At 38.7% G+C, this 24646-nt stretch overlaps 2 protein-coding genes across 4 annotated transcripts in view; one reads left to right on the top strand and one right to left on the bottom strand.

The window, feature by feature from the left end:
* The first annotated feature begins 257 nt into the window (after positions 1-257).
* Positions 258-15171, top strand: ofd1 (OFD1 centriole and centriolar satellite protein). Its single transcript, XM_084725020.1, has 23 exons — positions 258-412; positions 519-644; positions 1046-1249; positions 2261-2329; positions 2454-2475; positions 2561-2668; positions 2753-2889; positions 3058-3231; positions 3344-3450; positions 3542-3661; positions 4986-5059; positions 5143-5234; positions 5457-5646; positions 7718-7848; positions 8068-8179; positions 9537-10253; positions 11399-11555; positions 11664-11755; positions 13154-13285; positions 13463-13623; positions 13702-13890; positions 13994-14064; positions 14966-15171. Exons 2-23 carry the CDS (start codon positions 549-551, stop codon positions 15009-15011), a joined length of 3201 nt encoding a protein of 1066 aa, XP_084581146.1. The 5' UTR covers positions 258-412; positions 519-548; the 3' UTR covers positions 15012-15171.
* Positions 15172-17389: 2218 nt separating this feature from the next.
* Positions 17390-24646, bottom strand: part of gpm6bb (glycoprotein M6Bb) — a 48081-nt gene continuing 40824 nt past the window's right edge. For 2 of the 3 annotated variants that reach the window (XM_084725018.1, XM_084725017.1), the window contains exons 5-7: positions 24512-24585; positions 24324-24389; positions 17390-17603 (exon numbers count right to left, since the gene is read on the bottom strand). In XM_084725018.1, coding sequence (XP_084581144.1) covers positions 17454-17603; positions 24324-24389; positions 24512-24585 — 290 coding nt within the window. In that variant the 3' untranslated portion in view covers positions 17390-17453. Of the gene's footprint in view, positions 17604-21986; positions 22477-24323; positions 24390-24511; positions 24586-24646 lie in introns of those variants that run through there. The other variant, XM_084725019.1, reaches the window with a different exon arrangement.

Here is a 24646-nt window from a genome sequence, read left to right as displayed (position 1 = left end):
CATTTCGGCCGTGCCTAAGGGAACCCCGGACCCGGGAAATATCTCGCGAGAGTAATATTTTAACCCAAATCACGAGCTTTCGCTAACATAAATACATTTTTTTTTCCTGTCCATTAACATGCTTAAATTATAAGCAAAGCATTAATGTCTTATAAAATACAATTATTTTGTACAAGGTGCAAATTATGAAACAACGTGTACAAATCTCGCGAGAGTTTTCCACATCCAAGGTTACCTTTTAGACACGAGCAGAATTTCCGTTGACGGATTTAAAATCCAGGCACACCTACTCGAAAGGGACGCCGAGACGCTTTCTGATCGTTACGTTGGTAACTAGAGAAATTATTTGCTTTTATTAGATGCATACGATGTCAGGTGTTAGGAAAAGAGGATGAGAACAATCTAATAACAGGTAAAAAATACTTTGGTTGGTGAAAACTGAGGGTTGATTTCACTAGCTCGCCATGTTAGCGCTAACCTTACCGTGCTGTTGTGTACTTCTGTTTCTCTTCAGTCAGGACCTACAAAACAACACTGGACAGTTAGCTATGTCTTCGGCCAAGGAAGAAACCTTATCCCCAGATGAGCTGAGGAAAAGACTCTATCAAACTTTTAAAAATAAAGGCGTGCTCGATACGCTCAAAGTAAGTCATACTGATAAGGTTGCAGTTGGTTCTTGTAGCCCAAGTTAACTCGCGTGACCTACACGTTTGAAAGAGTTTGGTTTTAAAATTAGGCCTACACATTAAATCGAAATATTATCAAAATTGCAACATGACCAAGTGCAATATCCAAAATACTAAAGGTGTTTTTGACAAAGGAAAAATGTGTAACACTAAACTATTATAATGAAGTACTGTGTTGCTGCAGAGATATCCTGGGGTACAAATGATGTTTTACCAGAACATGTTTGTTGAAAATTGTGATCCATGATCAGTTCTACTAATCATGAATCATATTGCAATGGCAATATCTGTCAAAATAATTGCAATTTTTACCACATCAAGCAGTTGTTGTTGTCTTTCCCTCATTTCATCTGATCCAGACACAGCTGCGGAATCAGCTCATCCAGGAGTTAAAACACCCACCTTTGACTGGAGGAGAACCAGTTCCCAGACCAGTGCCTGTGAAAACTGATCCCATTTTGGTCTCAGCCTGTAACAGCATAGTGGCTGATCATCTCCGCACCTCTGGGTATGAGTACACGCTCTCTGTATTCTACCCTGAAAGTGGCCTATGCAAAGACAAGGTGAGCATATATTTCATTTCTCTAATTTTCTGTAGCTGTTCACAGTTCAAGTTTCCTCTCACCTGTAGTGCTATTTAGGTGTGAGTTGCCAAGCTTTGGCGGTATTGGCCTTGGACAGAGATGGTAAAAGTACACATGATTGTTACTTAAGTAGAAGCACATACTTGTTTAAAAAAAAACTAGTAAAAGTAGAAGTGCTGATTCAACTACTTTGATCAAGTAAAAAAAAAAGTGAAGCTGAGTCACCCACTCTTGTTTCATCAGTTACCTCCTTTTTTGTCATGCACTGATGGATAGAGTGTGAAATTATCTTTTCTGCGTGTTATTGTCACATCCATTTAAGTTGAAATCAGTCTTGACATTGGGAACGTGGCACGCAATGATGTAAAATAAAAATGATCGATAATTCCCTTCAAATACATTAAAACTAATGGAAAGAGCCTGTTTTGAAAATGCAAGGAGTAGAAAGTTTTCATATTTTTGTTAAAATATAGGCAGTAAAAGTAAAAAATTCTCAGAAAAATAAATACTTAAGTAAAGATACCTGGAAACTCGACTTAAGTACAGTAATGAAGTATTTGTTCTTTGTTATTTCTCACCTCTGGCCATAGAGATTTCTGCCTCCTCAAGAGTTTACGCCATTAATGTTTACAATCCCAAGCCTCCATGAGTAGAAGCACACTTCCTTCTGCACAGTGATATGGTTTGCAGATGTAGTTTGGTAGAGAGGAGAAAGTTCCTGCATGAAACTGCTCACAGCGAGGTCTGTAGATTATCTTGAGAAACTGGGTCAAGATTTTTTGAAAGGGACATTGCTGTTGAGTTTTTCAAAAGCGCCATCTAGCTACATTATATTCAAAAGAACATAGTCATCTTTACAGCTGATGTCTCCAAAACTTGACAACTCACACCAAAAATATGTATTTTTGATTTTAAGGGTGACCTGTCCCTTTAAAGTGTAAAGAACATCATTGCTGATGAAGATGTTGATCTCTGATTCATTTTTGGCAGGTTTCCACAAAAGGAGACCTTCTTCAGCTTCTCAAAATTAGTTCTGAATCAGCCCTTTACAGATCTCTGGTAATTAATATTAATTAATTATTATTTGATATTAATATTAATATGTTTTAGCTTGTTGAATATTCTTGAAATGAGGGGAAAATATTGTTTAGTAATAAATGTTGTTATTTTTAATCTTTTACAGTCTTCAAACAGTGATGACAAAGGTATGTGCAGTATTCTGTTCCTTTTTAATACAACGGCCTCTGCCCCCAAGGCCTGTGTGTGATATGTTTTCTGTTTGTCTAGTAGGTTTCCTGATCAGCCTTCTAATCGGGCTAACACACCGTTCTACTCACAGCCTGTGCCACGACGCTGACACTCAGACAACCAACATACAAAGTTATGGAGAGTCTCTTGGTATGATGAATTAAAGTCTTATTGTATTCCACACGCATGTCTTTCAGCACACTGTTTCTAATATTGTCTTTCTTCCCTACACAGTTGAGAAGATGAAAATGATTGATAAGGAATATGAGGGCTTCAGTTACAGCGGGGACAGATGGTTTTCTTACCAATCGAAACTGGCTGCATATAGAAAAGAAATCGAGACACAGATGCAAGCAGAGATGAACACAAAGGTACATATATTTTTCTACAAAACTAATGAAGCAAAACCTTAATGAGCACAGCTGCATTCTCATATCTGCATTAAACATTTTGAATGGTATAAATACTTTATGTTTTATAAGTGGATAATATGTGATCGTCATTATGTGACAGCAGCATTGTGTCTTTTGTTTCTCAAGATGCAGCATTTTCAAGATGTTGAAATTGCCAAGGTGAGGATGGAAGAAAAGGAAAAATTTCATAAAGAATTTGATAAACTGAAACAAGAGCTGGAGAGGACTTATGAAATGAAGGCAAAGGCGTTGATGGACCGGGAGAAAAATGCCATTGATCGGTTACAAAAACAACAAGAGGTACATTACTGCTCTCTGCAGGCTCTCAACATCACAGCATTCATTAGTGTAATTTCTAACTGCTTAAATATGGAAATGTAATTGATGTTATTTGAATTTCTCTTTTCTTTAGTTTGAGGAAAAAAATGTGTATATGCAAAGACAGTCTGTCCTGAAGGAACTTGAAACACTGCGGAACAGAGAAAATGAGCTGAGGATGAGAGTGGAGGCTTTTGAAAAGTAAGCTTTCACGTGAGTAAAGAGGTGCTATGCTCTCTACCACTGTGACCGTGGGTTCTTAAAGAACAGTTCTGTGTTTGTATCATGGCAGAACCTGTCAAATTCACGAGGACAAGGTCAAGACCACTGAAGAGCTGCTGAGGAGGAGAGAGCTGGCGGTGAAGACTATGGAGGACACGTACGACCAAAGACTGAAGAATGAACTTTCCAGGTACCTTTTTTCCTTTTTTTTTCTTAAACCGATTAGTTTGTCAATTAATTTGATAACTGATTAACCCTTGCCACTCTAGTCTCATTTGATTTATTCTCTCCATCCTGTTAGTTCACTTTACCTCACTAGTGTAGAATATTTTACTGTCATAGTGTGACCAGGGGATGTCACTGTTTTGTAGGTTTAAAGTAAAAACAGTACCATCTCTCATCTCTTAAGATCTTCATTCAGAGATTTATTCCATTCTACTGCAAAATGTTTTTGCTACAAGTTAATATGGTTACTGGGGCTGGACAATATAGCTATTAAAATATCTTGATAAATGTTTCATTTCATTTGATATCAATAATTAATTATTTTTAATTACCTGTTTTTGACAAAGAGCAGGAGGAAAAATGGCTAAATTCAACCACTTTACTTTGAGTTTAAGGAGAAACATGTAATATATTTACTGTACTAAATCATAAAATGATCATGATGCTTCTCAAGAGATTAAAGAAACATGAAAAACTGAAGTACTCGCTTTTTCGACAACAGTGCTACAGCATGTTCTGCCTTGAAATTTACATTCCAGTCTGGAATACCTGTTTTTGTTTGTCTGTTTCGTGTTTATTAGAGTTAAAGTTGAGACTGAATGTTTGCTGTTTGAGTAGATAATTTGAAAATTGAGTAAAATCTTAATGGAGTCTGGCCAAAGGAAGGGAGGCACTGAACTCCAAATTCATTGTGTTTTTTAAGAGCAGTGGGCTTTTGTTTTCAGGATAACAGGTTTAACTTTGAATTGACTGACTAGTTATAAACAGCTGATCAACTTACGGTGTAGGACACTTCGGGTCTGTGGAGGAGGAGGCAGGGGGAAGCAACTCGCTTCAACCACAGATCATATATTAAAAAGGGATTCAACATATTTAATTTACCGTCTGTGGCTCCAACTCACTATTTGGACTATAGTGCTGTTTATTTAATGGTAGAGTCTTATATACCTTTAATCTCTTTATTTTGAATTGAACCACCTTTCTCTGAATTTATTCACTTCATTTATCAAGGCACACAGGAAATAATTTTAATTTTAACATAGAGAAAAACACACAAATCAATACATTGTTTAATGGCCCAGGCTTAGTGCTCATGATTTTTTATGACATCAAAACTATGACTTAATACATCAGCAGCTATGACTGTGGAGTAACATCTGTCTTTAGCTGGCGTCTCATTTGGTTTGTTACTCTGGAACCTTCTGTAACAGGAAAAGGACACATTGATTTTAGTTTATATAGTTTCAGAGCTTGTTTTGATTGTTTGTTCTTTTGTATTTATAAATCAGGTACCAGCTTGAGTTGAAAGAGGAGTTTATCAAGAGAACAGAAACACTAACTGAGAATGAGAACAGAAACAAAGGTGAGTATTTAGATTCATTCTAGTTTACTGACTAGTCTGGTATTGCACATTTTATTCATGTTTACACTTTTTTTATTTTTCAGTGGAAACTGCTCGTATCCAAAAGGAGTCGGCTATAATTAATGAAAAGTTAGAGGAGCACAGTCGAGCATGCTCAGAGCTGAGACGACTGCAGGTAAACAACACAACCCCAGTCATCCAGCAGTGTTAACGTCACCCTCTTCAATGGGAAATAGGTTTCAGTCCTACTAAGGAATTAAACTTTTGTATTCAGATCAAAGTTTCACTTTGTACGAAGCGTTTCTGTAATATTTGTATGTTACACAGTGTGATTGATTAATTTAGTCTGCAGCTTTTTTTTGCCCACCCTTTTCTATTGTCTTCTATTGTCTTCCAGGTTGAGCTCGACACAGCCCAGCAACAGATTTCTCTGCTGACTCAGCAGAAGGAGCTGATGGGGGAGAGACTGGAGACCATGAGTGACTACCCCAGCTTGAAAAGTGAGAAAGCAGATCTGCAGGGGCAGCTGCGGCTGCTAAAGAAACAGCTGGAGGAGGCCCAAGAGGAGAACCGGCTTCTCCACGCAGGTGAGGACTGGCTGCTGTTCCAAAGACCTCCCAGAAGTCTTAACATGCTGCAGGTTTTTTTTTCTCAGGTTTACCATGAGAGAATAAAAAAAGTCAAGATTTTCTGCTTGTAATAGCAGAATTATAATATAACCTATTTGAATAAATGTTGTGCCTTTTCCCTGATGGAATGAATAAAGTCGCTAAATTTTCCGCTAGTCACTTTCTAGTAATAAATTCTCTAAGCAGGTCTGAAAGTCATTAAATCTAGTGGGAAAGTTGCCAAGTTGGCAACACTCAGCCCAAGAATCATGATGAGGTTGATGAACGAAGTGTAAAAAGAGGAGCTGATTTGATGGAGGATGAAGGAGCAACACTTGGGCGTTGTGAAACCCCCCAAGTCCCCAAAGTCGTGAAAATAAACTTCATTTCTGATGGAGTGCAGAGGGTGAATTGAGGAGTTTCACAGCATCAGAAAAGAAGCTTTTCTGTAGTCTGGTGGTGCAACAGCAGATACTTCTGTATATCTTGCCAGACAGCAGCTGGGTGAACAGACTGTGGCTTGGGTGGGTATCGTCCTTTAGTATTCCCTGGCTTTGGCTGGGGTAGCTTTGCTTAATTTTTCAACATAAAGTGGCAGCCTGTACACCGCAGTGAACATTTTGTTTACATGAATTGTCTGAATAATTTCCGCGGATGTGCAGTAAGATCAGGAATAATCCAAATTAGTGGGGAGACCTGAGACACTCCTGAATCAAATATTCTGATGCAATTTTCGCACATGGATCTTTAGAAAGATGTAAATAACTTGCAAAGAGCAAGTTTGTTCTGTATATTAAATGTCATTGCAATCAAGTTGTTTTTGAAAATTAAAGGCTATTAAAATAGGCCGTGTCTCATTGTCATTCAAAAATAAAATATTAAAATGATGGGTAAAAATGACAGAATTTTTGCGATTCTGTCCATCAATATGACGGACAAAGTGAAAGTCAAATGTAGCCTGTGCAACTTATTCCTTTGTAGGAGAGAATGAAGTTGAATTTTTTGCCAAAAAGGAAAAAAAAAAATCTGTCTGGAGCAGCAGCTATTAAATTCTCTACTTTCTTCTGAGACCTTTCTTTTTGGGGGGCATTTGGCATCTTAAGCTAGCTCAGACTCGAGACTAGTCACTAGCGAAATTTAGAGAAAAAGGCGCTGAGCTATAGATGTAAGCTATGACACATTTTAGTTATTATTATTCTGTGTATAGGCTACACATTTTAACAACTGGGGGAGGTAAGAATCACTTTAATCCTCCAACAATGATAAAATTAAAATCGAATGTTAAAAAACTAACCATTATTCATTTCCATAAAGTTTTTTTTTCTTTTTTTGTCAAAGCTACAGGGAGCTGCTGGATAGTTGCAAAGAGCTGCATGTGACCCGGTCAAATAGTTACTGCCTGTAATATATAAACCTAAAGGACCAGGACCTCAGAATATTTGTAGTCTTTTTTTTTGATAACTGAGATAAATCCAGTTCCTACACTGTATTCAGAGAGCTTGAGTCTGGGCTTGTTGTGAGCTGTGGGAGATGCAGTGTACTGTGAAGCATTCATGTTAAGTCTGTCCCACTGCTTCTGGCTCTGCTGAGTCTTTCTGAATGTGTCTTGCCTGCCAATGTGGGGCCTCTGTGCTGTGTCTGTAGCTCTGCAGACAACTGACTAAAAAGGAACCATTGAGGGATCGGGGATGAGAAGTGGAGTGAAGGGGAGCAGAGACAGAGGGCTCCCACGGCAGACAACCAAAATTTTACCTCTTTCTAACATACAGTGTTCTTCCTGTTTGAGGATGAGGGCATGGGAGCAGTCGGCCTCTCTCTTCATCGCTAACAAAAGGCAGCAACATGGCGTTAAACCCCATGTGCTTTACTCTCATGCTGGTCAGATCCATACTGTCAAAGATCATGAACTGCAGCACATCAAAATGATGCCCCAAGTCAGAGCAACTTCTGTGCTTTTTCATCTGATAGCTTTCCCACTGAAATAGACACTGGACTGGCAGAAAGGATTCACTTTCAGATTATACTTTGACTCTGATAACCCTTCTTTCAGATTTGGGCAAGCCGTCCAAAGAGCAGCTGGCCTTGCAGATGGAGCTACGGCGGCTGCAGAACGCTCACAGGCTGGATGAGGAAGAGTTTGACAACCAGAAACAGGTGCTGCAGGCACAGCTCCAGAGTGAGGTCAGTCACATCGCTGCCTCTCACTGAGTGTGGGAAACTATGCAGTCAGGGTTTTTTTTTTTTTCCTTTCGCAAGATTTTGTTTGACTTTGGGGGATTTTTTTTGTGCAATTGTGGTTTGTCCTAAAATCTGGGTTTCCAGTCACCTGCACTTATTTTGCAAATCTGATATTGTGTTAAAACAATAACTGCTCGTGTGGCGTCCTGTTCTCTGCTGCAGGTGGAGCGGAGCGCTCAGCTCAACGCTCAGTTGATACAGTATGAGGAGAAGGCACAGTGGATGAATAACCACATGGAGGACATTAAGATGCAGCTTCGTCAAACTCAGCAAGGTACCTCACGACTGGACATGCATGTCTTAGTGTGATTAGTAGTGATGGGCAGATGAAGCCTTATCAGGTTCTGGCCTGTTTTTTTTCTATTTTTGTCACAAAATATTTGAAGCTTCAGGTTTTCAGACTCAGTAAACACAGTGACATCTGGTAGGTTGTAAAACTTATAGCAGCCCTTCAAGAAGCACCACTACATCTCACTGATATTAATAGTTTAAATCTAATCTCATATGTGCAATAAAAGTCCAAGAAGCCTGCATGTTATTAAATTTGTATACTTACGTTCAGAACTGGTGCATTAAATATAGATGTTATTGTGCAATATGTTACAGTAAAATACTCACGCTGTCCAAAAAGATATAATATATTTTTGCTGACACAAAACATTAATTACATTTTTTGTGTACTTTAGTCCTGGTGCCACTGTTCGCTCATGTTTTTAAACTTTGTGGCTGACATTTATGTGACATTTCATATGAGTCACAATATGATGTAATTAGACAGTGATATTCATAAAAGTAGCCCATTACTGTCATTACATCATTACTTGGTTTCACAAGAAAATGTTCTCATAAGATTATATCTTTCTAACATGTATCCAAAAGGCAAAACGCTGGGAGTACTTTGAACAACTTTATTTGTAGGCCCAGCTCTGGTCAAGATCATCATGAAACACATTGAAACAGCACTTTAAAAGGGTATGAAAGAGACAAAGGAATTTTTTTTTCTTAAAATTAATTTGTCTTTTATACAACATAAGTTTAATTGTAAAACTGTCAAACTGAACGAGGCGCTTTCTGAAGCACCTGTGACATTTGAAGCTTTGGACATCTTAAGTCACGTGACATTCTTCATTCAACATGAGCTCCGGCACAGTCCGCTTCACAGGAGTGAAACAAGCTTCAGATCCATCATCCTATCTATCATCTGCCCATCTCAGTGATTAGCCTGTGCAAATCCTGTTGTTTTCTGTGTGCAGTTATGCACATTACACTCTGTAATGCATAACTTGTGTAGTTGACTTTATTTCTACTTTTAATAAACTGACTTCCTTTCTTGGTTCATGTTATTCTGTTGACCATTACATCTTTAAAAGAAAAAGTTTTGGCAAAAAATGTGATTACTGTAATAACGTTTTAGCAAAAACAAGAAAGGAAGTCACGTTACCGTAGTAGCAACCAGATCATTGGTGTAAATGCATGTAAAGAGTAAGACATTAGTTGTAGCATTCTTTTTTCCTGAGTTATACTCTTAAGTGGTGGCTGGTTTTCCGTATTAGTGTTCATTTCTCCTCTTCTTTGCTTCTCCCTTTCTTTCTTTTCTCCCTTTCTCTTGTCTAATCCATTTGATGATGCAGCTCTTGAAAATGAAGTGCTGCGTAACCCCAAACCCTCTCTTGTCGATCGCTCAGTTTTGGAACTGAGTGCCGACAAGCTGGTTCCCCCTGACATCTATGTGGACAGAGCTCTGCTGAGGGCCAGGGTGGGTTATGATGATGTTTGTGAAGCAGGTGGGCCCTCACGAGGACACAAGTCGCCTTGGGTTGAGTCTCCAGACTCCGGCATGGAGCTGGTGGCTGAAGCCAAAGCTCGGTTCCAGGAGCTGCAGAGGGAGGCCGAGACCTTGGAGGAAGCTTACAGGAACTACCAGCAGAGGGCGGTGCGCTCCACCATCTCACACATGCTTCCCCCAAGAGCTCTGTCCCCACAAGGAGCACATCCTTCACATCGGCCTGACTCTCCTCTAAGAAAACAAGCCTCTCACCATCATTCACGCACCCACAAATCAAAGGTCTCACACAAACCGCTGTCTCCACAAACTACCACAACCCCCTCCTCAGCACCATATGACACCAGGAACGTGTTACCACCTGCACAATCGAGAGTGACCTTCTCAGAAGACCCTAATCAACCCAAGCCCACGGCGTTCACTGACTGCAGTCTGCGTTCGTTGACCGAACCTCTGTTTCTAAGAGATGGACACGTTCAGGATGGAAGCAGCTCCACATTCAGACGTGTGTCCTCCACACCACACTCATCCTCCAGAAAAAAGCTTCAAAGAGAGATTTCAGAAGGTACCCTCAAAAAAAAAAAAAAAAAAAAAAAAAAAAAAAAGCTTTGTCCTCTGAAAATGCTTCAAAAGAATTAGATGCACCAAGTTATTTCTGGGTGTGCAGTTGCTACATATTGCTCCTTAAAATGCGTACAGCAGTCCAAATAGCAAGTTGGAGCCATAGACTGTTTATTAAATCTTATTTAATATGCAGTCTGTGGTTGAGGCAAACAAAAACAGTCACATAGTTATGTAAAAACAGTCAGCACACACATTTTCACATCAATTTCTCCCATGAGAGTATTGCCTCATAAATAAGGGCTGGGCAGTATATCAATATTATATTGATATCACAATATGAGACAAGATATCAACTTAGATTTTGGATATAATTATCTCATGATATGACATAGGTGCTGTATTTTTTCAGGTTTTAAAGGCTGCATTACAGTAAAGTGATGGAATTTTCTGAACTGTTCTATTGTTTGCTTTTACCCACTTAGCAATTATATTCACATTACTGATGATTATTTATCGAAATCCCATTGGGTTAAACAGCAGTAATGATCAGTACTATAATGTTGCAGTATCAATATCAAGATATTTAGTCAAGATGTTTTAATTTGTCCATTTTCCTTAATTGGTAGTTTAATATGGTAATAATAGATTAATTGATTAAACATTAATAAATGATAGGATACAATACACACACATTTAATCTTTTAAATTAGTACTGACAGATATACCAGTGTTAGACTATTGTGTCTTACTTTGTAAATATCAACAAATCATTGGTTTTATGCCCCGGAATCTGTCATTTACATATTCAAAATTCTTCTGTAAAAATATAAAGGTGTAGCTGCTACTGGAAAGCTATTGTTTGTTGTATTTGAAGTTCTGTTTTGTTTTTTCTTTCTTTCTTCAGACACAAACAAGTAGGCATGGGTTGAGTGGAAAAAAAATAACAGGGGAATTGCTCATCCTGCTTTTGATTTTGATCCTATTTCAATTTAGCTCCCTCTGATCAATTATTGATTTAGGATTAAAATTGTGATATCCCTAATATTGACATATTTATTATATATCGCAGCATAGCCTAAATATAAATGACATATTATTAATAAGCCATAGTGTCCAGCCCTAATATGAAGTCTTTGCCCCCGACAGAAGCCGTTGCGTCTCCGATGGCGTTCCCGGAGCTGTCGTCTGACAGACAGCTCCCTCCTGCCCCCCATGATGAGTTGGCGACCTCAGGTGACTTCTCCTCTGAGCTCAGTCCACCTCGGAGTCCTCAGCTCAAGAGCACAGCACGAGACCAGTCCAGGTACCATCTGGCATCGCTTTGGCAAGGACACAACATCATTTTTTTAATACACTTTCACATAGAGGTGGTGAATACTAATGTCCTCATGTTTGCCACTATTTCTGTCAGTGCACCACAGCTTCAACCTGTCCTGTCCAGCTCAGAGTCTTCTCCACAGCCGGAGAAGATAAGCCTCGAAGATCTCACAGGGATTTTATCAGGTAGCTGCATCACTTCCAAATTTTCATTATTTTTGTGTAATGTTTGTGCCAATAAACGGCCCTGACATTTTTATTTAACTGCTCTGTGTCGCATGACAAACCTCATCCAGGCACAGTCATACACTTTCCCATCAGTCTTGTGACACAGTGGCAGAAAGGAAACGTTGCGCAGTGTGGTGAAACTTTCCACTTGTAGTAAAAACCACAGCAAGATGCTCTGTGTGTGACAACAAGTAAAGGCCACACAGCAGCAACATTAGTAACCTCAACTCACCCTGAACATTACAAGGAGGCTAAACAAGAAAATATTTAGTGAGGATATTTATTTATTTATTTATTTATTTATTTATTTTTGTAGTTTTATTTCTTTCTTTTTTTTAATTACATACCCATTGAAAAATGATCTGTATTATAAAATTGGGACAAAAAGTATCAAATAGGGATGTTAAGATCAATCACTGATACAGATTTAACCAATTAAAAATGTATTCAGTAGTATAAAAACGGCAGTACTTGTTCCTCGTTTGACATTATTTTTTCAGGCAGAACCATTTTTGAATAAGGAAACTTAAACTTCAAAAAAGAAAATAAGGAAAAGAATGAGAAAAAACTTGTTTTGTATTTATGCGTCTGATTAATCAGATTTGCAGCCCTAGTATTAAATTTTAAAAGGTATTATCTGTCCCTGTTGGAGGTTGTCCTGCCTGATGTTCCTAAAGCTTTGATTGCATCTTGGTATGAACAGCCATACATACATAACTCCAACCCAAATTGGGTGGCGGCCCTCCCAGGGGGGCAAACCAAGTTAAATTAATATGATGATGTGGGGGAAATAAACAAAGAACTTGCTGATGAGATCATGTGGGCCTTAATTTCACTAAAGTTCAACTTGAATCCTTTCTTTATCAGTTGCTTCCCCAACTATCGGGAGCGATTGATAATAATTGTGGGGTGGGGCTTGTGCTTTTTTTTTCGGCTTCAAAAGAGAGGCATGCCAGAAAAAATTTGAGAAGCACTGCATTAGATATTGATTATTTTACATAAGATGCCTTATAGCAGCGCTGCAAAAGTCCCAAAGTGATCTGTTTGTATATTCTATCCGTACTTACTTTTACTTACTTTTCTCATTCTCAAAGTGTTTTTTTTTCTCCCTGTATTGATTATCATTAATTTGAACAAAATCCCAGGAACAAACTGGAGTATATCCGGTCTGGAGGTTTTGGATTTTGGAAAGGCTGTTTTTTAATGAGTGTGTGACTGGCCTCCAAAGTGTCCTTTCAGTGGCCCCGCACAATGGTGAAGATGAAGGGCAGCTGATTATGTATTCTGTGCCGGTCCTCTGGCCCTGTTGCATTATGGTGGAGCATAAAAGATCTCTTTGTGCGCGTCTCCCTCCAGAGCCCGGCCACATTCCAGAGCTTCTCCTGGACACTGCCGTCCCTCTCTCTGAGGAGGCCCCTGACGGCCCCGCTGTCCCCCGCCCACCACCAGACCTCCCAGAAGACCCGGTAGACTCGCAGGGCCAAGCGGGTGAGTCGTTAGTCCCCCCGCCTTCTCCTCCTCGTTACTGGCACATAATCTCAGTTGACCCCAAATGACAAGAATGGCCACCTTCTACTGTACACCACCAGTCTGACTGTGTGAGTCTCATATTGTAGCCACGAACTGCCAACGGATTCAACTCTTGTAAATCCGTGTGTTTTATAGAAGTCCCACAAACCTCAGGTGAAGCTGCTAGACAAGAAGATGAGGATGAGGAGCAGAGATGGGAAAGAGAGCGAAAGGAAAGACAAGAACGAAGGCAAAGGGAGCAAGAGGAGGCCAGAGAGAGGGAGCTGCAAGAACTGCAGAGACTGGAGAAAGAGATGGTGAGGCTTATCTTCAAAAACTCCACTTTATGATCTTCCTGATGAAACAAATATTGACCATATTCCATGTCCAATCAGCTTCTGCAGGACGTGGAGCAACCAGGACAGGAAAAAGAAGAGGAAGAAGAAACTGGAATAAAGAAAGGAGGAGACGAGGAGCAGAAGCAAGAGGCAGATGATGGTGGGGAGGAGCCCGAAGGTGAAAATCCTCTGGAGAAATACATGAAGATGGTCCTGGAGGCGAGAGAGAAGCAGCAGCAGGCACAGGTGAGGTGTTTGCTCATTTGTCTGAGTCTTCTGTTGAATTTTGCTTTTGTGACTTTACTTGAAACAGCTGCCTTCTGTGTTTTTTTTTTGTTTGTTTTTTTAGAGCCCTGGAAGAGAAGAAGCAATACAGACGAGCCCAGAGGTGAAGAGCTTGTCTGAGGAGAAAGATGACAGGTAGCTAAAACCAGTTAAAGGGGTGGCTCAGATTATTTGATGTGGGGTTTTATGTGGTACTTACTGATAGTCAGTGACCTGCGGTACATGTTGGTCAGCATGCCCTCAGTTTGGAGAAGCAGAGAGGAGCATCAGGATGGAAGCTAAGCCATGTACTGCTACGGACACGGTCAGCAACAAAAGGTTTTAACCAATTATAATTGTTATAATTGGAAACTGTCATTATTTAAGCTAAATATCACTCTTTCCAAACCAACCAAACTCCAGAACACAGGACTTCTTGGTCTCCTGCTGCCTCGATCTGTTAAGTCATTTGTGTTATTGTGTGACTTTGGTGTTTTAAAAGGGTAGTTTAGATTCACCAAAGTCACACAATAATACAAACAAACTGACAGATCACAGCAGCAGTAGACCAGCAACTCCTGGGTTCTGCAGTTGGAATGTACTGATTTTTGCCAGTGGAGTTTAAAGTGGCTAAAATACCTTGTGTTCCTCTTCTCTGCTTCTCCAAACTGGGGGTGCATCCGGCATCCACTATAGCTAATACATATTCGACAAGCACCTCAAACAAACCCACTTCAAATAATCCAAACTGTCCCTTTAACTAGGCCGCACACATAATGGTTGGATAGATTAATGGCTTTACTTTTGAATAGTTAAAATTTTCAAATCTAAAAGCTACTCTGGGGAAGTTTAATAAATATATGAGCCTATATAATCCTCCTGCAAAAACATTTAATTTCTTCTGTGGTTTCTCATCTCCTGCTCTTGTTAATGTTGTTATTTGTACTGGAATTACGTTGTCTTAGATGAGTTCATTGAGAAATGCTTTTCTATTTTTGGCTTTGCTCTCTTCTCTCCCTTGAGGCTTTTACTAATTGACTTGATTTTGTTTTCCCAGCATTGCAGCGTATTCGCCCAAGGATGAGGATGATGATTTTTGGTGAGCTGGTCGTACCGGAGTCTCTGTGGTACTGTTTTTTTTTTTTTTTTTCACTGTGGTGAAGCACTTGTTTATATTTTAAGATGCTGTTTTTCTGTATATGTGTTTGACAAATATTTTTTTACATCTACTGCATATAATGAATAAATCACATTGATTTTTTTTTTATTCTTTTGGATTGACTGCACACAATCAAACAAGATATTCCCATCATGGAGAAAGGGGGGAAAAAAACACCACAACACAGAGAAGTTTGTCTTATTTTATTCTTATTTTCATAAAAACAGTCAACAGGCCAGTTGAATAATGTCATAAAGGGGTTTCCAGTCAGACAGGATGCTGGATTGTTGTCCTCCTGGTGATTGATAGGTAGCCTTTATTCGTTTTTGGTTCATTCAACAGGAAACACAGTAAACAAAGACGAGATGAGATGTGCGTTAGCTCCACGCACATCTGTCATCTTGCTCCTCGGCCGCTGTACACCTGTGGCTATTAGTCCTGCAAAGAACTGAGCAGGTTTGTACTACAATATCTTACAGATACTGTAAACTGGGCAGAGACACAATGGCATTCATACTTTGGCTAAATTTACCATTTAGATTGCCGTACAGTTTTAGAAATGACTATGAATAATTGTTATTTGAAAGCTGAATTAAAAGTTATGCATCAGTAATTCATGAGGAAGCCCTTGACATTCATAGAAAATACAGGTATACTATCAAGCAACAAAATAATATAAGACTCATATACTTTGACTTGAATAAAAGAATCTAAAAAAACGGCTATAACTAATCAGCTACATAAAGTGGATTAATTTGTATTCAGTTAGAAAAAAAAAGGAAACAGGCAAACACTGCCTACTACTGATGTCAGTATACATGACTGTACATCACGTGTGTCACTGCAGAAACAGTTTTCTTCATGCAACATAGAAATACATCAAGTTATCCCTGTAACTCAACTAATAAGAAATAAAAGATTACATGAGTAATTATGTCAGCATTATGACAACTGCACATCAAAAATAGGTGCAATTATAAAAAAAATTAAGAAAATTAAGTGGTTTTTATCTTCAAAAATAACAAAACACAAAATCCTGACTTGTTTTACATTTTTCACACCTTAAGTTCTTTAAATTTCTGGGGTTTTTCCATAGTATCATTGCACATGAGACAGCTACACTTGTTTTAGACAAAGATCTTTCAAAATCAAGCAAATATTGATCATATCTTACAATATACAATCAGATATTACAATTGATAATGGGCTAAAAAGCATTCATGAGGGATCAGAGAGCTCCCTTTGTTGGCAAGCTTTTTTTTTAAATTTGTATAAATAAAAAACACATGGACTAAACTTTTAAGATGTTAAATGCATTGAATATCCTTCGCTCTCATTATTGGCAGCAGTCCACATTTAGCAAGCAGGTTATTCTTATGACATTATGCCTACAAATTCAATCCTAAGATACTGTAGAGAAATGTAGAGGAGCTCCTGATGTGTGTGCTTACAAGCTACCATAACTTCATATTGTGTTTCTGATGCATCTTTTTTTTTTTTTTTTTTTTTTTTTAAAGTTAAACTGTTGTTTTACAAGGGAGAAGTTGCTGTTTGTTCCAGTTAAATTGTTCTATAGGCTCTAGTGCACATCTGAGGTAGTGTTAATGTAGGCCATGAATGTTCTGAGTGACTTTTAAGTAGCTTTATAATGAAAATTAGAATCTAGAACCAATTATTAACACTTCGATTATCACTATGATTTAGATGCAGTTTAATACTTTAACTTTTACCAACACTTTTATAATATAACTGAATATTTTACCTCTTTCCTTACTGTGAAGTCGAAGCAAAACTTCTTGTGTCTTTTTACATGACAAATTGTTGCCATCTAGGAAGTGGCACACCAACTCAGATCGGGTGTAAGGCCTTTCATGTTGTGTATAATTCATCTGCATTTTTGATTTGAAAAGAGAAAACAAATAAAATGTTACATTCCCTTGTTGAAAACTGGCCACCACAGCTTTTAAAAAAAAGAAAGACAGAGCAAGACTGTGAAACGAACTGTCATCATGGTTATGCGTTATATAAGAATAGTGCAATGTCTCAAGCTTCACCAGCAAAAACTGGCTATAAAAAGGGCCAGAGAAAATCAAACACTAGATGAATATATCAGAATTTTCCTTCAGAAAAATAGAAAATAAAAAAAAATAACAACAGCATAAATGAAAATTGGAGTAGCAGTTCCAAAAACACTTGTTGGTGAGTTAGTGCAGAAAGCAGCACTGATGCATTAGTTTGTTAGGAGCCTGGTTAGTACTGCACAGCATCACAGCAGTTGGCAGGTTATTTTAGCTGAGCGTTGTCTTGGTCCAGAGGGGCCACAGTGTTTGTGTGTCTTTACGTGTGTGTGTGTGGGTGTGTGTGGACTGTGAGCGTTTAATATCCTTTATGTGTAGGAATTGAGGCATTCCTTTGAGCGTGAGGTGATGTCCTGCAGCTCCCGCTCTTCCTTCATTTTGATGTCTTGGTAGGCATGCATTTGACTGGCGTCCTTAAGGTAGGCCCAGTTTGCTGAGAGAATCATGAGGAAGTGGATCTGGAAGAGAAGGGTGAGGTGGATGGCCGGTGAGCATGTCAAAGATGCAAAGCAAGCTACAGGAGTCAGAGCTACATCACAAACATAAAGTTAAGCTTTTGTTTAAAAAAGACTTAACACACAAGAGTGACTGAAAAAGACCTAAAGGTAAACCCTGCATTTTTCCTGCGGACGTCCAGTCAGTGTTCATGGTAAATGTAGTCAAATGAAGCAATAAATTCCTCAGTGCTGCCATACTGAGCTTCCAACACCCATGTTGGTGTGTACTCACACCCTAGCCTTTAGTTATCACTTTGTTGGTCAAAACATAACTTTAGATGACAAAATATTCATCTAGCGCGCCCACTGGTTATCCAGAGGTGGAGACTGTACTACAGGCTGGTTCAGCTTGGATTTCTAGAGGTTCTCAAACTTATTACTCAAACGTCTGCATCTCATTTTTATTCAAGGTCAGAGGTACGTATGATCTGCGATAACAAAATGATGCTTAATAAACCTGTTTATCTTTAAAAGTAACAAACTCAACCTCAAGACGGTCGAGATTGTCAAAATACATTAGAGAGGGAGAGGCGATTTAGTACCTGACGGCAAACTGACCCCTCCTAACCATATATTTACACTATCAGCAACATAGCTACAAAACGGCAAGATGTGGTCAGCTACATTGTTGCCGAGTCGCCAGTGAAGTGTTGCTTTAACGCTCATTGATGTCAATGAGCAGTTATGTGTAGTGTCAGCAAGCACGGATCAGCAAGCTGCCTTTTTTTATTTTGTGCAAAGAAAAAATGGTTAAAACAAAAACTGTAAACAGCGTAAAAGCGAGAATATATTTTTCTTTCATTGTTTACACAGCACAGGACTTGTGGGTGAACGGGAGCAGAAGTGGTGAAACAAAAACTGATTGACACGTCATTACATCATAGGAGCACTGAAAAAAACTTTGTTTTGTAGCTCTTAATGCGCGACATGCAGCGACCAGTATCAGACATCAGTTTGAAAATGACTTGTAGCCTGATGCTTTGTAGCCACTGGTGTGAACACAGAGTTAGTCCCACCCCTTTTTGCTTTGTGCTCCAATAACTGTCGAGCAACTTTTTCCTTTCCAGTTAGTGTTCCCTGTACTTAGACATGCTATGTGCTAGGCTCATCTGTTGAGAACGTTAAAAAGAAAACCACACTGGTGGTTAAAAGATGTTCTAAGTTAGCTAATGTTAGCCTGATAACTAGTTAGCAAATTTACACCTAATGTTAGCAGAATCCAAGCCAAGCAGCTCGCTAATCTACTTAAATCGTTAGCTATCTAGTTACCTTGTGTTTTGCTTACATTGACTAATGTAAGATGTGACTATTTCCTGTATTTGTCACTTTTACCGGTCCTTCAGCAGCATCTTTTAACTTTTACAAAATGTGTTTTTCAACATACATGAGCCAAGCACAAAGCATCTTTAAGTACAAGAAACAGGGAAGGAGGACTGAAGTTCTTCTTGGTACCAAGCTTGCTCAAGTGTTTTTGGAGCCCAGAGCAAAAAGGGGCAGAACTTAGGAAGCATCAATTCTACAATGTAAAGTTTCTCCAGCAGCAACAACACACAGCATTCTCTCTAGCAGTTATGGATGCCATGACAATCATGTCAGTGATAAAACCACATCAATCTGGGAACACAATCACTTATCTCCAGTTCCACTGTACATTTAGTGTCATTAACAATTTATTAATCAATAGAAAATTGATTTCAAAATAGACAATGTCATACTTAATAATGTATTGTATTCGTAACAGGAGTATGGGCTGGGTAAGGATGGGTTTGCTGTTCAGATCGCTCTGTGAGAAGCCCTGCATGCAACAGGTTTTGCAGCAGGAGAACTCAGCTTTCTCTGTCAATATAACACACTGAGGAATTTCTTGCTTCAGCTGACAACATTTACCATCAACACTGACTGGACATCCACATGAAACGTGCTGAATTTTTCCTTTAACTGTTACAATTATTGTAACATTACTGTTACAATTATTACTGACACCGAGTTATGTTACTATCTTGCTATGTACAACACTACAGAAACGACACTTGAAAGGTGTGAGCATGAGAAGAGAAAGAGAGCCAGAGTTTGTGCGTGCAAGTTTTATGCCGCTGTAAAAGCTTGAGGTTAGTGCAAAGCATGAGATTTAGTATTTTGTGAATCTGACCCTGTTCCGTATGCAGTTCTGTATTATGTTGCTGTAGGATTTATAATAAATAGACCAAGTAGGGATACTTTTGTAAACAAAGATTGTTTATTTTATATAGAAAGTAAAAGCTACAGTCTTGAAAAACTTAGAAGAAAATTAAATATATGAAATATGGAGTTATAAGTAACTATAAACAGATCAAAGAATCTGAAAATGTAAGCATGCAGGCTCAGTGTTAAGATAAAAACAAATGGCTCTTTAATGGCACTTTGAGAAAGAATAAAGGAAAATATATGAAACAAAAACATCAACTTCATAGCTGAGGCTATACCAGCGTCAGCCCTCATAGAAAAAAAATACATTTACTCTACTCTAAAATAGGAGAATTTCTTCTTTTTTTTTTATAAAATACATGAAATTAAGGTGAGGCTTAGGGCCTCATGCAGAAGTATACCCTTGGTACTGGCCTAACCCTTCATAGTGTGATGTGCTAGGTGTGTGCAGTTACTTTGAAATCTACAATAAACACCACTGGTCACCATAATACTCATCAGCATTATACAGTCGGTGAAAGGTTTTTAGTTCAGTTTAGAATCTAACTTGTGACAAAAAGAAATAATACTGCATATTTTCTGTGTAACACTTTGTGGTTTCATGGGTCTGTTCCAAAATTTTAAGGCTAAGGAAAGAAGCCAAAGAAATGTACAGGAAAAGGCACTTGGCCACTGCTACTTTGTCACTGTAGCTGGTCCTTTTTTTTTTTTTAACAATTTACTCTTCTAAAGTCTGGCCCTTTTTTCTCTGTGCTTCAATAACAGCTGAGCAACCTTGGTACCCGGTGGAACTCATAGATATAATATATGAACCTAGACAGGGTGTTCCTGCTCAGCCTTGCATACAATTTTTCCCAGTGGCCACTTGCAGCCTTGCAGTGAAATATTCCCCTGTAGCCCCAAAAGCATTAATTAAGTCACTGTTATAAAGGAGGTGGCTGTAAAACTGTTGACAGGAGACCTTAAACTGTACACAAGATCAGTTATTGCTCTTTCTATTATGAATTTTTAATCCACAGAGGTTTTTGTATTTGTAAAACTTCCCACAGAGCTGAGAAAATGTATAAATGTATAGATTTGGGCTGTCATCATTATATAAAGTCGTTGGGCTGAGCAGGAAAAACACTACTGCGCATATTCAACTCGAAAGCTAAAGAACTTTTTCAGTGTTTATGCCAAGCAAGCAATTCTTGTTGGACTGAATGGGCGCCATTTTTCATCCTGTATTTAGTTCATTATAATACATACATATATGGAACCTCAGTCAACCTTCCTGTTTCCTGTACTTTGATATGCTGTGTGCTAGTTTCATCTATGTTGAAAAGAAAAAACAAAATTTGATGAGAGTTAAAAGATGTTGCTCATGGACTAGCAAAAACAACAGATATTCACATCTTAATATAGGTAATGTTTGAAAAATGCTAGTTAATTTATGTTAATCATTAGCTAGCTAGTTACATCCTGTAGCTAATTTTACCAAATCTTGCTAACTAACTAGCATCGATCATTAGCCAGTAGCTGCATCTCATAGCTAATGTTAGCAAAATGCTTGCTAACTAGCCAGCAATTTACATTAATCGTTAGCTACCTAGTTATCTTGTGTTTAGCCAAAATCAGCAAACTTAAAGATGTGACTATATGTTGCCTTCATAAAGGCCCCCCAGAAACATCTTTTAGCCCTTTTAAAAGTTCAACATAGCCTAGCACATATTCACATTAGCTAGCTAGTTACATGTCATCACTAATGTTAGCAAAATACTAGCTAAATAGCTAGAAATGTTCCACCGGAGAGCGAGCTTGTTCTACTGTCATTGAAGCGCAGAGTAAAAGGGGGTGGGGCTTAGGAGGAGTCAGTTGTATCATTAGAATTCATCCTCATCAAAACTGCTAATCAAAAACATAAAGCCTGAGAACACCTTGAACATTTGTCATTGGATGTCCACATGGACTAATTGCAGAGCTTTATGCTGTACATGTCAGACCTCAGAATGGACTCGTTTCCAATTTAGATAATTCTTTCATTGTGCGTTACAGCCTGCACAGGTATTTTACATTTATGTCTCAGGAGTTTGTGCACAAATTCGCATTCCAGCTCCGAATGGAGTCAACTGATGCTCGTCCTGTTATGTAAGGTAAGGTACCGCATGCTAAATACTGAACTTTACTTTTTAAATCTGAAATACTCATGCAGTTGATGCTTTTGTGCAGGTCAAAATCAGCTTCACACATTACGAATATAAATAACACTGTTGTGGATTTCTAGCTGTGTGCATTTCTATAAAATCTGATGGTGACAAAGTTCTATAAGTGAGTGCCAAGGAAAGCAGAACAAAACCAGTCAACTAAACTTCACCCCAATCTGAAGACTACTTTCATCAGGTGTCCTCAGACAAGCAATATCCCTGGATAACAAATGCTAAAGGAAGCATACAATCAGCTATTTACACTAATCGAAAGATGTTGATTTTTCTATTCTCAGGTTGTTGTTTTTTTTAGTTCATTTGTTGTCAGTGGCAACTGTCTCTACTCAGTACAGCCTCAAATGCTGTGCTGTGCTCTTAAAAACAGTTTAAAACTTAGTGCAGCAGTCTTCTCGACTCTTAAACTTCAAAACAGCAAAGTTATAAGTGGTAGCCATCATGTAGATCAGCTGGTGGAAGAGAACAGAAAAGGTTGTAAGAGAACATGCCGGTGACGTCCTCGTCACTAGTACTGAGACACGTTAGTAAAATGACCAATCATTTTTCAAAAAATAGAGGAATAAATGTTAAAGACCATCATTTTACAATATCCTATAAACCCAGTTCCAAAAAAGTTGGGACGATGGGTGAAACGTAAATAAAACTAGACTACTTTTCAACTTGTATTCAATTGAATGCACTGCAAAGACAAGATTGTTAGTGTTCAAACTGAAAAACCTTATTGTTTTTTGTAAATATACACTCGTTCTGAATTTTTCAGTTGGGACAGGGGCAACAAAAGACTGGTGATCATGATTGGAGGTTGAAGGGGCATCCATGAAAGGTTCAGTCGTTCACAGGCATGGATGGGATACAGCACAGTCCAACAGTTTAAGAACAAGGTTTCTCAACACAAAACTGCAGAAATTTAATGAATTCACTGTCCACAAACCATAATACCATTAAAAGCTTAAAGAAAATCCAGAGAAATTTGTAAGGGGCAAGACTGAAGCCTGTGACCTTTGACCCCTCAGGTGGCACTGCATTAAAAATATATATTAAATAATTGTTTAAATTGACAGACACAAGACACAGTCTACAGCGTGGCTTTGTAGTAAGAGTTCAGGTACTAGACTGGCCTGACTGCAGTCAAGACCTGTCTCCACTTGAAAATACAAACACTTTGGGAAAATGTTGTCAGTAAACACAAATGCATATAGCAACAAGATCCAGAAAAGGTGCCATCTCCTCTGGAGCCCGAGCTCATCTGATATGAACTGACGCAAAGTGGAAAAGTGCACTGTGGCATTTCAGATTGTTCTTTGGAAATCATGGATGTCATGTCCTCTTGGCAAAAGAGGAAAAGAACCATCCAGATTCTTACTAGTGCCAATTTAAAAAGCCAGTATCTGTGATGGTATGGAGGTGTGTTAGTGCCCATGGCATCATGGGTAACTGTCACATCTGTGAAGGCCCAATTAATGCAGACAGGTGCATACAGGTTTTGGAGCGACAAAGCATATTATACTGCCATCCAGACGACGCCTTTTTCATAGATGTCCCTGCTTATTTCAGTAAGACAATGCCAGGACACATTCTGCGTGTGTTACAACAGGATGACTTCATAGTCAAAGAGTTCAGGTACTAGACTGACCTGCCTGCAGTCCAGACCTGTCTCCCACTGAAAATGTGCAGTGCATTAAAATATGACAGAGACTGCAGTGTGTTGAGCACCTGAAGTTGTATATCAAGCAATATAATGAGAAAGAACCTCACTATCAAAACTTTAACAATTAATGTCCCAAACAGATAGAGTGCTGTTAAAACATAAAGGTGATGTAACAGAGTGGTAACCATGGACCTGTCCCAACTTTTTTGGAAGTTGTTTATTTACAAAAAACAATAAAATGAATCAGTTTGAACACTAAATATCTTGTCTTTGTACTGTATTTAATTAAATATAGGTCAAAATCATTTTTTATTAATGTTTCACACAACGTCCCAACTTTTTTGTAACTAGGGTTTGCACCTTTAGTCTGTGGTTTAAACTCATGATTACAATTTTTATGGCACACAAAAAGAAACCCCCAACTACACTCTCCTCCATCCATCCTAAGATGAAACACAGGGCATCTAAGCAGATGGTAAACAGCAAATGGAATTGGAGCTGAGGAAAAGCCTATGTGTAGTCGTCCTTGCTGCGGTTACATAAACCATATGGAAATGAGAAGAGGAGCACTTGACACATGATCTGCTGATACAAACCGTGCAGAGATGGACTAAAGGGAGAGGATGGAGAGACTGGAGGGAAGCTTACCAGAGCGATCACAGTGGCTCCAGCCCCGGCGCACGCTACGATGTACAGGTGATAAGACAGGTAGAACTGGAACAAGACAAGTGACAGTGATTATTCAGTTAAAAAAAAAGTATTTTCATGGGGTTGTCCTTTGCTGATGTGTGCGTGGCACTTGTATAAATGCGTGAGGATAGAAGACGACCTCTTACCTCGCTGGTGTTGCAGATGTCACCTAGCGTAGATCCACAGGCCTTGCCTGGTGTGGCATTCCATGGGATAATTCCTGTAAAATTCAAAGGTTTTTGTACATACTCAAATTCATTGTACCACCATGTGTGAATCTG

The sequence above is a fragment of the Lutjanus erythropterus genome, chromosome 8 (assembly GCF_056507025.1).
Source record: "Lutjanus erythropterus isolate fLutEry1 chromosome 8, fLutEry1.hap2, whole genome shotgun sequence".
Lineage (NCBI taxonomy): Eukaryota > Metazoa > Chordata > Actinopteri > Lutjaniformes > Lutjanidae > Lutjanus > Lutjanus erythropterus.
Note: the sequence above shows the minus strand (reverse complement) of the source record. Positions and strands in the feature narration are given on the sequence as shown.